Genomic DNA, 15,934 nt, shown 5'->3' on the forward strand with positions numbered 1-15,934 from the left:
TCCCTGCTCTGGCCGCTCTCCCGGTTGCCTCTGCGGCAGTGCACTCCTGTGCACAACTCCTGCGGTCTGTATTACGCTCTGCACCACTGTGGACGCTCGTGAACTCCTCCAACTTTGACTATTTCCAGCATCTTTCTCAGTGCCAAGTGCGCGTGTAAGACCACGTCACTGCTACACTGACAGCAAGAAAGCCTTTTGCTGGGGGGGTAATCCCTTTGGGAAAAGGCAACCTGGCAGGTAGAACTCCCTTTTGCTGGGGGATAATCCCTTTGGGAAAAGGCAATCTGGCAGGTAGAACTCCATGACAACTTTCCCCTTCATCAAGACTTCAGCAATGCACAGAAATCACTTTAAGAAAAACAATCTTATGTATCTATGCTTGGCTCACTTCTACTTTGTGGTTTTTAGGCTTTTCACATTTAGGTTCCCAAATTACACCCACATTTTATCTGTCTTCTGTGTAAGGATCACATGAGAAAAATGTAGGGTAATATGGTGCCTGCAGTGTAAACCAAGAGACCCAAGACAGACTAGCAAAGAGAAAAAGAGAGGGACAAAAAAAGGCATGGGGATGGAATAAGAGGCTGAACAAAGGCCCCTTGCTGCAGGGTTTCAGACCCACCGCTGCCTAAGCGATGAGACTGCGATGTTGGCCTTTACGATGCAATAGCGACTGAAGGCGGTCTTCTCCCAAATCCTACACCCTGCACTGATGGTCTTCACCCTGTCCCCTCCTTCTCTCCCCATCACACACGCACACAGGCTCTCCACACTGGCTTTCTGAGAGCTGGCTACAGCTGGAGATGCAGGACAGATTCCTGCCTTCAGGAAACAGCCCTACGGCATGACTGCAAGGAGGTGCAATGCCTGTTCCTGCCGTGAGCTCACAAGAGAGGAGATCCTCATCGCAAATAGCTCCCCATGCCCTGCAAATCTGTTAACACATTTCTCTCTGAGCCTAGTCAAAACAGTAGTGTACAAACCAGGGCAGGGTTTTTCCTACAGTTGGCAAAGACTGGCCTGAAACCAAACATCTGCCCTTCGCTAGGTCTTGCCTAGAAAATGTACTGATACCTTCTAGAGGTAACGGAATATGGTAGGAGAGAAAACCACCTGAAGCTCAAGCTTAAAATTTTCTGCTTCATGACCTTTGCATTTAGGGATGAAAATTGATTTTAATGCAACTCCTACAGAATTTCCAGGAAAAGCCATTAAGACCTCTCTCGCAGGCAGTGCCCAATGCAAGCAATGGCTGACCTCCTTCTTTGCAAATCCGCACTCACATACAGCTGTGTACAATCTTTAACAAAAACATACACAAAAAACAGGTCTTACCTTAAAAAAAAAAACAAAAAACAAACCCTGAACAATTTGGCAAATTCTGCGGCTAAAGGTGTTAGTGTAACACACTTAAAAGCATATCTTCTATTTCTGGATTTTTTTCACTGGCAAAAAAAAAGACCACAGAGGACTCCTGCCAGCACACTTGAGAAGGAAGTCATCATAAAGAGGCATTATGATAAGTATTTCATTTTATTTGCAAACAGTATGAAGAATGAAAATTCTGTCCTGATTTTGTAAGCAGCACACACGAGGTACAAGAACTAAATACTTTGGATGTTTTCCCACATTGCTGCGGAAGACAAAAAAAATCTATAGGCCTCCTTCCTGCCACTATAACTCATCTGACTTCAATGGAAATCAGACCTGCTGTATATATTAAACCCGAAATTAACTATTCTCCCTCTACCTTGTTTGGCTTTGATAAATTTCAGCCAGTGCTCCTAGCTGAGATGCACAGACCTCGATTCTCATATGGCAGCCCGCAGCCCATTAAACTCAACCGGGTCCACACGCACTGAGCTCCCCACGCAGGAACGGGGCGTTAGCAGCTCTTACAGTTAGTTATTGAGCCGTGGGTTCAAACCACGCTCAAAGTAATATGATTTGCCTTTAAAACAGGACGTGTTCACAAGAAAATAAAGTGGGAAGAGATTCCTAATCTTTACATTCCACAACACAGACCCGATGGGTGGAGCCAAGAAATAAATGCTAAACAGTAAAGCTGCCCTGAGCAGAAAAACAATGGAAGTAAAAAAACGTACCCAGAAAATAACCCCACAACTGTGGTGCACCAAAGGAATATACAAGGCCCACGCTATTTTATAAAAATTGTATGGTTTTAATGACAAAGATCTGTTAAATCTTACACTGCCTTTCAGTGCATGAGTTTGGAAACAGGCTGCAAGCAGGTTAGTACCATTTCAACTCTTGAGTTGAAATGTAACCATATATTACAGCAGCTTTATATCATTTTATATCAGCAGAGACAAACCACTTAATCCCACGAGCCAACTTATAAATCTACGAAAGGCTACAACAAGGTAGAAGAAGGAAGAGCTAAAAAGCACTCTTTTAATAAGAGTCTGAAGTCTTCCGAACTCCCAGACTGGTACAACAGGTCATCTATCTACTCAGAAGGATTAGCAAAGTACTCGATCCCTCACAAAAACGTTACGCCACTGCCTTCTATTCCTGAAAATCCCATGCTCCTAATGGGGCAAGGTAAATGTCAGCCAATGAAATGGGATCTGCTCTTCGGAGGGTATTGAATGTATGGACAGTAACACTAAGCATGGAGACAGGAACAGTATGAACTTTGTTTAGTTCAACCTCGGACCAGATTTTGTAAACCCATGCACTTTCTTCTGCTTTTAGCACTTTTTAAATGATTACAGCACAGCTAACACTGATCCACGTAAAGATATTTCTCAGCAGGATCTTCCTGTGTAAATCAATCAGTACTTCTTAATTTTTTTAAAGACAGTCCTATGCTTAGCACACAGACACAGTGCCTGTATGATAAAAGTATCAGTGCTTTGTCTGCAGAAAGAGACTGTTGAATAGTAGGATTTTTTTTTTCCAATAAATCCACTTAATGTCTCCTTATATATAATCTACAAAAGCTGCAGTTCAAATTAGGAGATAACGCCCGATCCACTTTTTGCAAATGAAATGCAAAAAAAAGCCTCTAAGAAAGTCAGGAATGCGGTGACTTAAACACACAACACTTTTCAGAGAAAGTACAAAGAGAAAATAGGGGAGTGATAAGCATTACGGCCGTTTTTCCTAGACGCTTTACGTCTTAATATTTTGTTTCATCGCAGAGGAGATCCCGGCACAATTAACACAACGTTGGTGGGTGGCAGAACCAGCGGTGCGTTAAAGCCATGTACGACTGAAGGTATTTTGGGCACTTCCTTCCTAACATCCCCAACAAACACTTCTAACAAGTTTCAGCACGTGCCAGGGTTTATTGCCCCTCTGAGACCTCCCTCGGCTTTTTTCCACTGGACATGCGTTCAGAATTTATTTTCACATCTGCGTTAGGCTTGGTCATCCCAAATCCACATCCTAGCAATGTCTGGGTTAGCAAAGGTCTGTCACATGTCAGAAGTGAGCGACCCTTGATGCTCCAGGCAGTGGCAGCAGAGGTACCTTCGTTCATCTCTCTCTTGCCCCAGGATAAGATTTCCTACTCTCTCGTGTATACCACAGACTGCCTCGTGCCGTAGCTGGCCTACAGACGTGTGTTCGAGCTGCTGCAATGAAACCAGGATCTCTTAGCAGAACCTGGGGGTATCACCTAACACCCTTAGAAAAGAGCCAAGGCCCATTTTTTTTCTGCCCTGCATTCCACGCACTAATGGTAAGTGACTTGCAGTGCTTCACGGTGCTTCTTTATCAATCCTAAATAGCCTGGTTTAGCTCCAAGATTCATCTCTTCTCCTCTATCCCATTGTACCACCATCTGAATGGGACTGACTTGTGCTGGCAGTCAGCCCCAGAAGTCTGCAGGCGTAAACCAAAGGGCAGTCCCGTACCTCTGTAACTCTCCCTCACCCAAAAGCTATCAGAGCAGGAGCTTACAGAACACGATATAAAACATGCTGCTTTGTTCAGGCTTTTTTACTAACCCTAAGTGTCGGAATCCCCTTGGCAATTAATTTCCTGGCTGGTAATCCCTTGGCTCTGATCCACACGGAGAAAGTGGCTGCACTGGAGGGAGATGTGCAAGGCACATGCTCCTGCTCTGCAGAATGAAGCAGTCTTGATTTAAATGACAGTGGCCAAGCTCGAAAACTTCACATTTGCCCAGCACAATGACGTGAAGCTAAGCTCACTGTTAAACACTCTCTAAGCCGAGTGTAATGTGGCCAACAGTCAAATACTGCAGCTAGGGTTTTGTTGATTATCCTTGATAATATTGGAAATTGTTTAGGCAGAAGAAAGATATGCAAAAACTACCCTAATGGTAGCAAGATACAGAAATACACTTTATATGATAGTTAGCACTGATAACTAGGAAAAATTACAGTAATCCTTCCCCCCAAAAAATCCCATACCCACAGTTACATATTCTCAGCTCTCATACAGAGGTATAGAAGTCTTTTAGTAATCCAGCCTTGTGCTGGTAACTGGCAAAACAATCTACCAGGCACAGTCCCGAACTACAGGGATGCCTCTCCCAGAGTAGCCAGGCCAGGTGGGCTGGATCACTTTTGACATATATATTGTTTGAGTCTTCTGACACAAAAGGGACAGGGAAGCTGTGTGGGCAAAGTTAAGTGGCAAAGCTCTGGAAAACATTTTGACCAAGTTTCCTTCGGTTTTAGACAAAGGCTCTCACAGGAGGAAAAAAGTTGGTATCGTGCTCACATGTGCTGTGAAGAGAACAGTGAGATACTATCTTTTTAATTAACTCAGCCTAAAGTGATGCAGTCTTAACTGAAGCACTCCAATCCTGGATTCCTCAAATTAGGAAACATTAGAGCTAAATAAACACAGGACACCCACTTATTCTTTCCACCTCGGAATGCTAAAAATACCCCACAACAACATATTGGTTCTCCCTGCATGCATCCTCTTTCCACATGATCCTGACATGCAGGGCCTAACCATGGACAAGGACCATAAATAAAAGCAGAGTTGATGGAATAACGGAAGGAAGGAAGGAAGGACAGTAGTAATTTTTGGCACAAATACTTGTGGAGGAAGCTCTTGCTTTCACTGAAAACACCCTGAAAAAGGTCCCTAAATTCAAGGGGTGTTGCCCTCACCTGGCAGAAATCCCTGCTGGGGGGGTAAGGTGCTAAGTAGAAGCAAAGCTATTTTGTGCTTCTCTCTGAGAATTTAGCGCGTTCCTACCTGCCGCTGTGCTGCTGCTGTTCTTTCTTTTAGTGCTTTCTTGACACATGTAGGAGAGGATAAAAGCCTAATGGGTGCGAATGTCAGCACAATATAAATTACTGCAAGGAAAAACTTGATGCATGGCTTGGGATCTGAAAGAGGAATGTCCACCATTGTTTGTGATTATGGATCACATCACAATCTAATAGCAATTTTTATTTAATCAATAATTTCCATGCTGAACAGACAGCCCTGTTACAGAGAATCGACAAGCAGGTACTGATAGCGACAAGGCTTGTTATTAATCTTTACCCTGCCAAGATATCAACCAAACTACAGTAAAAAAGCACCACCAAGATGGATTTAGAACTAGGTATTTTCTTTTTCTTTCTTTTCTGTCTCTCCTTCTTTTTCTTTCTCCTTGTCTTTCTTTTTCTCTCTTTCTTCCTCTCTTTCTTCCTTTGCTTTTCTTTTCTTTTTAGCTACACAGCCCCATTACCCTTTTCCCTTTCCAGGTACATAATTTTTTATACACTTCATATTCTAAGTTTATTTGAAAAACCTGGGGCTTGAATTACACAAAAAGGCAATTCATATTAAGCAATTTCACAAATCAGTGGGACCTAGCCCAGTGCTCAGTGTTAGCCATTATAGGCTAATAAATCATACTTTCTCTTTGAGATGTCAATCGCCAAAGTGCTTTGTAAAAATGTTGGCATCTGTAATTCAGCGAAGCCTTTTCATCTTGAAATAAGATGCTCCAGACTGATAACAAGAATAATCCTCTCTTGATCAAAAAAAAAATCTGCATTTTACCAATTAAAGCTGCTGCCAGAAGCCAAACGGAGCAGCACTGAGACTCCACTGTAGTTTATCTCTGCTAAACACAAGGAGGGATACAGTTAGAGCTTTGTTTCATTTTCAGCTTGACTACTTTATCTCACGGAGAACTGCAGCATCTCAGCCCTGCACTACACGTAAGAATGGTACATGCAGACCTCATACCTACACTGGAAGACACCAGCAGACCTACTCCTGACAAAACCACCACCCATTCATTTTACACATTAGGCACCCCGACACCTCGAAGAAAAGTCACGCTCACACCGAAGTTTAAGCACTGGGAAACACTAATTTCGTTTCACCACGATAAAAAGCTCAACGGCACCTTTTTTTTTTTTTCTCCCCATTAAGGGTTACACAAACAAAAGAGACTCCAAAAATGCATCTGCCATTCCAGGCACCTGGAAGCAGCGCTGTCCAGGTGAATCCACTCTGACCTGGCCCGCTGGTCAGGACTGAAAGGTACCTGGGGTCAATACACAAACCCAACCTTCCTCGCAGCTCGGAGGCACCAAAAGCTGTAGGCAGGGACTTACCTTTTCTCTCTTCTCCGTGCTATGCCTACAAGAGCCAGGAGCCAACCCAACTCTTGCCTACACGTTGTCACACTCAGCACTGGCTCCCCTGGGATTTGGCTGCCAGCTTCTTATCCTACATGTCTCCCCAGACCTGGACATCACCTACGAAACATCACTAACCAGTAAGCGTTCACTAGCTGAACTCTCAGGCAAAACAAACATCCAGAAACCACCTAAATAGCACTTTGTGATCAAAAGCATGGCCAGAGGCCAAACCCTGCTCCCTGCCACGCACAGCCCTTTCCACTCAAGTGCCCACTTGTTCCGGTTTCAATCTAAAGGGCTGGAGTAACTTCTCCGGGGAAAGGAGGAGCACGCTTCACCCCTACCCACAACAGTGGAAAACAAGTGCTATTTAAATGACATGCCATAGTTTAACGACCTCTTTCAGGGACACCAATTCAAAGACAGTGACTTTGGCAACTCAGATGAACGGTAGCCATAGCAGCACCAGACTAAAAACAAGTTTTCCTAATGCTGTGAAATAAATGCTAATTACAGAGGAATTAAAATAAAAAAATGATTACATTTCTCCCTCTAAATCCCCTCTTAATACTTCACAGATTAGGGTGGATTTATTTTTTTGTAAACCTTTCTCTATCAAAAAAAAAAAAAAAAAGAAATCCCCACTTTATTATTTTTTTTTTCCCTTCTCGTCCGTGATTGATCAACAGCCAGACTCTAGGTAGGGGAACGGCGGATGTGCTCCTGCAGCGGAGTGCTTAAGAGGGCCTGAGCCAAAGCACAGCCGGCCCTTGGGTCGAGCCCAGAGCGAAGGAGACCTCTCCCCGCGGCAGCAGTGCTGGCTGGGAACACCGCTGGAAGGCAGAGGGCATCACGGCGGCTGGGCAAGGATGTGCTGGGAAGGCAAAGAGGGGCTGTGCCAGACCCCGAGGGTCTGAGCCCACAGAGCAGCAGTGAGGTCTGTCTGCGGTTACTTAACCCTCAAAGCCTTACAGGGTTACCTTGGGTGGGGGTTAAAGACAGGCTTCATTTAAACAGGTCTGTGTTCGGTACCCAAAAGGAAATGAAAGGGAACATGCACGTAGGGGCACAGATCTGCCTCCTAGCTGTCCTACGCCACGCAAGGACCTGCTGGCCTACAAACGATGCTACCCGTCGGGCAGAGTTTAAAATTGTGGATTTAGCAGCCTATAATCCAGCACAATAACGTAGTGCTGTAATTACAACTCAGCTTTTCAACAGCCAGTGAGGAGGAGACTTCAAAATCTAAAAACTTCTGGAAGGATGTTTCTCTCCATTGTCTGCTATAATCTCTCCTCCATCTCTCTCCTCCCGCCTGTCCTATCACAGCTACAAAGATGACATACACTGAGGGGATGAGCAAACTGGGAAAAAACCTTTCTGTGGCACTTGCTTGCCTCTAAAACCACCCCCTGCCTTCTCCATGTTGTCCCAAGCCCTCAGCTTGTCTCACTGGAAGAACGACTTACTTTGTCCACAGCGTTGCTTCTCCAAATATGGACTTAAGAGTCCTGACACCACTGAGTAAAAAAATAAAATAAGATGAAATAGAATAAAACCACCAACAAAACCCCCTTTGCTGATGTATGTAAAACATTCTCCTTTTGTCAGGGGAAAAAAAAAAGGAAACTATTATTATAATGGATTTCATGTTCTTATCTATTCCTTACTCTTTTCAATTTAAAGGAAACATTTCTGAACCTTTCAGTGTCAGCACGATGCACAGTGAGCCTGCAAACAGGTTGAAGCTTCCCTGTGTTACTGTGCTAGAGCCAAATAAAACTACCATGAAAATGCACTGAAAACTGCTCTTGCAAAGAAGAATTAAAAATTAACCAAATCCCTGCATGTATTTGGAGATGCATGTGTACTGGGATGTGTAAGTACACCCCTTGGGGGTTGTGAAGGGCCTTGCTTCGCGTAGCTGGGACTTCACCTGCGTCACGACCAGTTGCAAGGACACCTCCAGCAGAGAGAAATCCCTAACACACAGTGGACAATCACAGAATTACAGAATGGTTTGGGTTGGAAGGGACCTTAAAGATCATCCAGTTCCAACCCCCCTGCCATGGGCAGGGACACCTTCCACTAGACCAGGTTGCTCCAAGCCTCATCCAGCCTGGCCTTGAAAAATTTACCAATCTGCCTTCTGGGGCAGCTGTAACTGGCTCCTTCCAGGCCCAGATGCCTACCCACACAGCTGCAAGCAGCACCCTCCTGCCTCGGGGCTGCCTGCTCATGGGGCAGTTTCTCCCCCTGCAAGAAATGTGTGACTCTCCGGGTCACTTACAGCTCTGCCACTGCACTCAGGGGAACTGCTCTAATCCAGGTTATTGTCCTCTTGCGGTTGGATATTGCTGTTTAGAGGAGACTGGTGAAGCTCTCTCCAGTCCTCACTACCAGTCTCCTATACAAGAGGAGCTATGGAAGAAGCCACAGGCCAAAGGCAGCATGGCAGCAGAGGGAGCGAGACTTCCAAGTCTATTGACTTTGAGCATCCGTATTTCTGGGCATCCAAACCGACCCACTCCAAAGAGGTCAAGTCCTTCAGAGAGTGGTGTGCTCCTCGCCTCCCCATCAGGCACGTTTTTAAGTGTTTTGAGGTGCACACCGTTGAGTAAGGCACTTCATATCATGATGGATGCTGCAAAACCTGAGCTGGGGCAGGCTGTGGGCACAGCCCCGTTTTATATAGCTCTCCATGGCTAACCTCTGTCAGTCGGGAGGAGAGAGGGAAGAAATACGAAACTCAAGTCAGGAACTTCATGTAAGGGTTGTTCTTCTGGGTATCCCTGGCGCACCATGATTACCTTGGGAACACGTGGGTGCCTAGCAAACACAACAAACCTTCCTCCGGTGCGATAAGGGAGCCCTGGGGCAGTGCTCCAGTCACCCGGGGCTTTGCAAACAGGCAGGAACTCCTCAGCGAATGAAGTCCTGAACGTAAGCCACTGCCGCCAGTTTTAGGGCTTTTTGATCTCATCTAATCAAAGGTAACGACAATGGGAGAATTTTATTGCTGTACAATTAAGGAGAAAACACTAACAAAAATAGCTTTAACGTTCTTCAAGCATGGTTTTTGAACAAAAAATAACATTATCAAGGCTACACAGCAAGGGGGATGAGAAATAGGCAGCACTGCATTTTTCTGATTGCCATTGTATTAATATTTAACAATAACTTCAGTCATTTCCTTGAAGGATAATTTTCTTAAACAAACTTTTATCTTTAGTGTCTAACCCTTTTGCAATATTTTATTCTTAAACTGATTTCTGGGGGAAGGAAAAAAAAAAAAGACAAACTGCAACAAAAAGCAGATTTATAAAAATATACAATATCTTATTAGCTTCTGGGCGCCCAAGTGCATTTATCACATATTTAAAACAAACTTGAGCTCAGCTAAGCCCAATTATAATATCTCGCTGGGCAAAGAAATTAATTAAACAGCTGAATGATAAAGACCCCAGCAGCAAACTGGAGCTTTAAAATAAATAAGATCCTTTTTTTTTAATTTTAATTTTTTTTTTTTTTAGGAAGAAGGAGGAAAAGGAAGAAACCTGTAATACCCATGTTCAAACAGAAATGTAAGCAATCTTTTCAGGAGTGTAACGCACTGTAGGTAAGTACCTGGCAGGCCAACACAGCGGCTCTCCAACTTTGTGACTTGCTGATGGGCAACACGCCGCACCCCTGTTGCACCCGCTTCAAACAGCCCCGGGATCCCAGCAATGCAGCTCAGCGACTGAACCAGAACAAGGGCAGTACTTGTCAGGATTTAAGAGCTTTCAGCAAAACCCTTCAATTGCAGCCAGTACCCTATTCCATAGCAGGATATCAATTATAGATAGTGACTTGCTTCAGCAGGGCAGTCGGCACTGTCAGACGCTAGATAGACAACCATGAAGAATCATGAATCTTTCTATTAACTGTAAGGGAGGAGGGGGGAAAAAGGATGGATAGGTGCTATAAATAAGGCAGAGCGTCTGAATGGTTTAACACCTTGCCTTTTGGTGTGTGGATCACGAAAATTTAACCACGCTGAATTCTAAGCGGCACGTATTGCTTGAAAATAAGAGCTCCCGCACCAAAATCACCGCGGCCTCAAACCCTTCTGGGTGGGTCAATAACGATCCTTTTATGTAGCTTTTCAGTTATTTATTCATAGCAGCCCAGGTTCTGCTCGTAAATTCAGTCAGAAAACACTGTCTCTCGGCGCCTAAGCACACTTGCACTAGCGCCCACGTTTTACGCTAACAACACAGCAGGACTTTGCTCCAGAAAGTAACGCAGAAAAATGCCATCAAATGCTGACTATTGTGCCCAAGATTGCAATTTCTGCTCTAAAGCTATACCACATACTCAGACACAGATTATGTTTGTATTTACCATTCCATACATGCTGTACCACACATCACATTGTCACGTGGCTATTGCTAGAATCTGATCAGCTGATTTCAAAGTAAACCAGGTCCCATCATTCCCCAAAAAGATAATAATCCTATCTTCATGTGACAGAAAGGCCAGCATATACACAAATCCACATTTACCTCTTTCAGAACACATGCGTACGTGCTTGTGTACCCACTCTATGCACGACGGGAGCGGGTAACGACACCCATAACATGAGCTGTGTGCACCGTGTATTGTGGAAGAACTCTCCTGAGCTCTGCTCCACCTGCTGCGACTAGAATTCACATTGAGGTACCTAACCCCCTAGGAAACAAAACAAACAGCTAGAAACATACTTCCATCTTTTCCCTAAACTGCAGTTCCTCTAAAATTCCAGTGCTTTGGGATGCAAGGCTTGGATTCTGTTCTGCGCCATCAGACAAGTTGGGTTCTGGTATCTTACTATTAGGTATGGCTACCAGCAGCAGCTTTAATCCCCTAAAAAATCCCACCCCACCCACATTCATTAAAAGACTTAGTGCTCCCCTGTGTAGATCCTGAAAATTTAGCCTTCTCAGGATGTACAAGAATCCTTTTTAGGTCTTTTTTTTTTTCCCTGTAGCATGGGCAAGTAGGTGTGTGTACACACCATGTAGTATTGCATGTGTAGTGCTGTATCACACCCACCCAACTTCTGAACATGTAGCTCTGTGCTCATGCATTCCCTGGGTGTCAGGGAATACAGGGAAGCTGGCAGATGTTACCTGTACGAGTCTTGCTAGGGCAATTTAAGGCTTTGTTGCCTTTATCTGTGCCAGTTGCCCCTGCCCCGATGATTACTCTCCCACAGTGGAGTCAACACAACAGGATGGTTACCTACACTTTCCCTGTCCCAGGTGGCAGGCCAGCACCTGACTTCAGACCCCTTCAAACTCGGCTGGAGCAACTGAGCTCTGCCGGGTCTGCCAATGGATTGGGAATCACCCGCAGAGAAGCAGCGTGTGCAGCCAGGGAGGGCAACACGGCAGAGCTCTGCTTCAAGATCTGAAGGTCAGTATCTGTTACCCTGCAAAGCCCTGGCCTTGCTGGGAAGCATAGCATGATCCTAGCTACACACCTACACGTATACGAGCTAGCTCAGGTACCTCCAGTCAGCACCCAACAGCCTGATCTACGCGGCTCTGGAGTCGCAGGGGGAAGACCTCACGCTCATATCGGGGCCGTTGCCTTCTCTTGTGTTGGAGCAGCGCCGAGCACCGCGGGACTCTGGGCTCGACGAGGCCTCCAGCTGCTGCTGCAGTGTAAATACCACTGAGTAAAGGATCTGCTCACACCACTGAGACACATACTCTCCCTGTGCCTGGTTCGGGTGCACGCTTGCACACACCAAGTCAGCAACTCATCCAGTGCAAAGCCGCTAAGGTAAGCGCAAATTATATCTACTCGGATCTCACCACGAGTATTTGGGTAGGAGGCATACATGAGCCACAGGAGTGGGGAGGCTTTCAAGGGTTGAACTGCTACTCAGGGTCTTAGCGCTTTCTGCTGGCATCACACAGACAAAGAAAACCAGGTCCGTGCTCCCGAGACCCGGGCTTCGTTTCTCCAGGTGCTGCAGGCGTACATCGGCGGGCTGCGGCAATCAAGGGCAGACAAAACGTGGGAGAGACAGACGGCGGTGAAGGACCAGACTTTCAAAGAGTCAGATGTCTAGAGCTCTCTGCAATTCCGGACAGAAATAACTTGCTCAAGTCCCCACAGCAGGGCTCTTGTCAGAGCAGCAGAAGAAATCACAAACCAGGGCCCCATCACTGAGTCACGCTGACTCTTACGGCGTGATTTGTGCTACTTGAGAGTCAAGGTTGCGACGATGATGATTTTATTGTCTTGGGGGCATCAAGTCAGGACTTGCATCTTGTAATCTTAAATGCCATCATAATATAGCTGAGTCCTCAGCCTTGCCAAAAAGAGCTCCTTGTACCATAGAACCATTTCTTATCTGCCTACTTAATGTCTAGAGAAACCCATTTCAGACGTTGCCACCGTGGAGAAACATAAGAAATACATTTTTTTCAGAGGAGTCTTGCTGTTGACCCTTATAATACAGTGAGATTTGTTATAAAAATCACACCAGAAACAACAGATGCATTAAAAAAAAATCCGCAAACAACCAAACTATCACACTGTGACTTCAATTCACCTGAAAATACAAAACGTTAGCTATTAGCTAACAGGCACAGTGGAATTCAATTAAATCTTATGTCTGAAAGTTCAAAAAAATCCTCTTTCTTTTTTCACTACCAAGGCCACCTTTATGCTGAATTTCTCTTTTATTTCATACATTTTGGTGTCAATTAATCATTATCATCATCACGGGGATCATTTCTGAATATTGGGAAAGGTTTGCCAGGTATCGCAAAGCCTCAGCCCCTGATTATTAGCAGATATACAGACTGTGCCTCTGCAGAGGCCCAGATGATGTCAGTCGGTCTGTTTGCATAGATCCAGTTGCAAGACTGACACTTGATCTTTTAAAACGTGCCCAACCCTCTGCAGCAGCCGTCCGTACGGCACTTCTTCCCCAAAAGTCGTTATGACACTAGAAGAGTCTCTCCTCAAATTTCATTTTGACCTGTTAAAATGTTAGGATATTTTATGTGCAAAATATGTGGCATTTTTGCCATTATTTCAGTTTGTGATGGTCTTTCGTTTATTATTATTACTGTTACTACTGCAAAGTAACAAAAATTAACCATAACAAGAAACTGGAAATGCATCTTGATGAATAACTGCAATGCCACCAGACTCTCGCGCTCCAGAAAGAGAAAACTGGCATCGCTTTACTGAAGTCAGCCTTGCAGCATCCGTTTACTGTTTTGCACAGCGTTTGGAAATATACAGCAGGGGGTTTTTTATTTATTCTGGGGAGAAAAGTACATATTTCAGTAGTATTGGCCACATTATGCAATAGATTTTGCATGATTTCCAGGAAAGTATTAAACAGTTTTCTACAATAAATATGATTCTGACGCAGTGTTCATTTGCTGAAGATACTCCTCTCCAACCTTTACTAGGAATTCCTTTTTTTTCCAGAGTATTTAGACATGTCCTATGATGCTGCTAATTAAGAGAGGTGCTGCTACAGCTAAAGAGGTTGGAAATGGGGGTGGAAATTGCACTTGCCAGGTTATATTCTAGATTTTGATTGTTCATTTTCTAGCTTACAATACTACAAAACAGTAAAAATCATTTCTTTTGGAGAAGTGGTAGAGAGGAAATAAAAACAAGGCAGATACGACTAATATTTGGTGTAGCATAAATAAGACCATACAGTGTACTTTTGACTGAAATATCTCAAATCTCCATGTATTTAACCAAATAACCCGCTCCGGTTCACACACAACGGTACATTGATACCAAAAAGCCCCTTAGGGAAGGGGAAGAATTCTCCTTCCCCATTTCTACTGTTACGGTCCCTTTTGGGAGAAAAAATCAAACTTGGCTAAAGGTTAATAATAATTCATGTCCAGCTTACTATTACTCAATAACTATCAAAGTCTCTAACTCAAAATAGCGTTTGCTGGCTTACAGGATCAGAGCCATTACAACCTCTATTGAAGACTTTATTGAATTTTACACTAAGCTTTAGCTGACTGAACAGGTCAAGCACTGTGGCTCCGAGTTTTCTTTATTCTCAGAAACTCATAAACCCCTCTCCACTTTGCAGCGCTGTTAGCTAAGAAACTTGACTCAGCACAGGGTCAGAGAACCCGACCCCCATGAAAAAGGTCACGTAGTTGTAAAACCCAGTTCCTGAATACCATTAACTTACATGCACTAGCTGTTCCTGTGTGTCAAACTCCCGGGAACAGCCTTCCCAGTGGCAGTTTGTCTCATAGACCACTTCAGGCTCCTGTTTGCTTTCATCTTTGTCCCCTTCCTCTTTTACCAGGGTCATTCCTTCTGGCTGTTCCTGGAGAGAGGAAAAAACCAGAGGTGAGGAGAGAAGAGAGGAAATTCCAAAACTGAGGAGGAAGAAAAGTGAATTATTTCAGCATTAGAAGAAAGACGGGGGTGGGTGTGTAGATTACTTTGCTGTCAGTTCACTTTTACTCAGTTCTACAAAACACAGAAGCCCAAAACAGGCCTGGTAAAGCAGAAACCATCTGCAGACTATAGGCTTTAAATAGGTTTTCCCTCCCCAGACATATTCACTGTAAAGAATTGTTTTTTAAAAAAAAAAAACCTTTTGCATTTCAATTCAAAGCAAATCGTAAAGCCTTGGCTTCCCTCTTGGCATATTTAATGGGGAGCTCTTTATTTCCACACTTACCCCTTATTTTTCAGTGGCACCATTAGTGAAAAAGGCACTTTTCAATATAGTTGAATGAACTGGATTTTAACTTTAGCTCTACTGTTAGACACAAAATGGATCACCAGTAATCCAAAGTGTGTTTTCATGGTTAATCCAGTGACGATTTTGCACAGCAAAACCTATCCAGTTTTGGCAATTTGGTAATTTTCAGGCTACATGCCTGTAATGAGTGCATGAAAGGGCTGAGCAGAAGTGAGTATGTAATTCTAGGTTTTGATTTTCCACCTTCAGCTCCTCGAGGTGCCTCACGCTCCCCAGCTTGTTCTGTGCTCCGGGTAAGGGGTCAGATGTTAGTGTAAACATTTGGTTCAGATTAGGCACTCATGCTCTTCCCACTTCAAACCTGCTGAAGGATTTAGACGGACATCTGCTTTGCTTTCACGGATTCGGTCACAAGATTGAGGCTCTGATTCTCATCTCCCCTGAGTCACTGTGTATCAGGAGTCACTCCACCAAAACCAGTGGTTTTTCTATACTGGTATAGAAAGTATAGCAAACGAGACTACTGCCTGACACTGAGCCCTCAGTGCAGTACAGCGCCAAGACCTGGTAAAAGTCAATGTGGCATAAATAT

General features: G+C 44.3%; 1 protein-coding gene across 1 annotated transcript in view; it reads right to left on the reverse strand.

Moving 5' to 3' along the window:
- GLI3 (GLI family zinc finger 3) overlaps positions 1 to 15,934 on the reverse strand; it is a 70,874-nt gene that overhangs the window by 20,243 nt on the left and 34,697 nt on the right. The window contains exon 7 of the mRNA XM_010149243.1: positions 14,818 to 14,958. Within this exon, the coding sequence (XP_010147545.1) occupies positions 14,818 to 14,958 (141 nt within the window). The remainder of the gene's footprint in view (positions 1 to 14,817; positions 14,959 to 15,934) is intronic.

The sequence above is a fragment of the Eurypyga helias genome, unplaced genomic scaffold, assembly GCF_000690775.1.
Source record: "Eurypyga helias isolate BGI_N326 unplaced genomic scaffold, ASM69077v1 scaffold3713, whole genome shotgun sequence".
NCBI lineage: Eukaryota > Metazoa > Chordata > Aves > Eurypygiformes > Eurypygidae > Eurypyga > Eurypyga helias.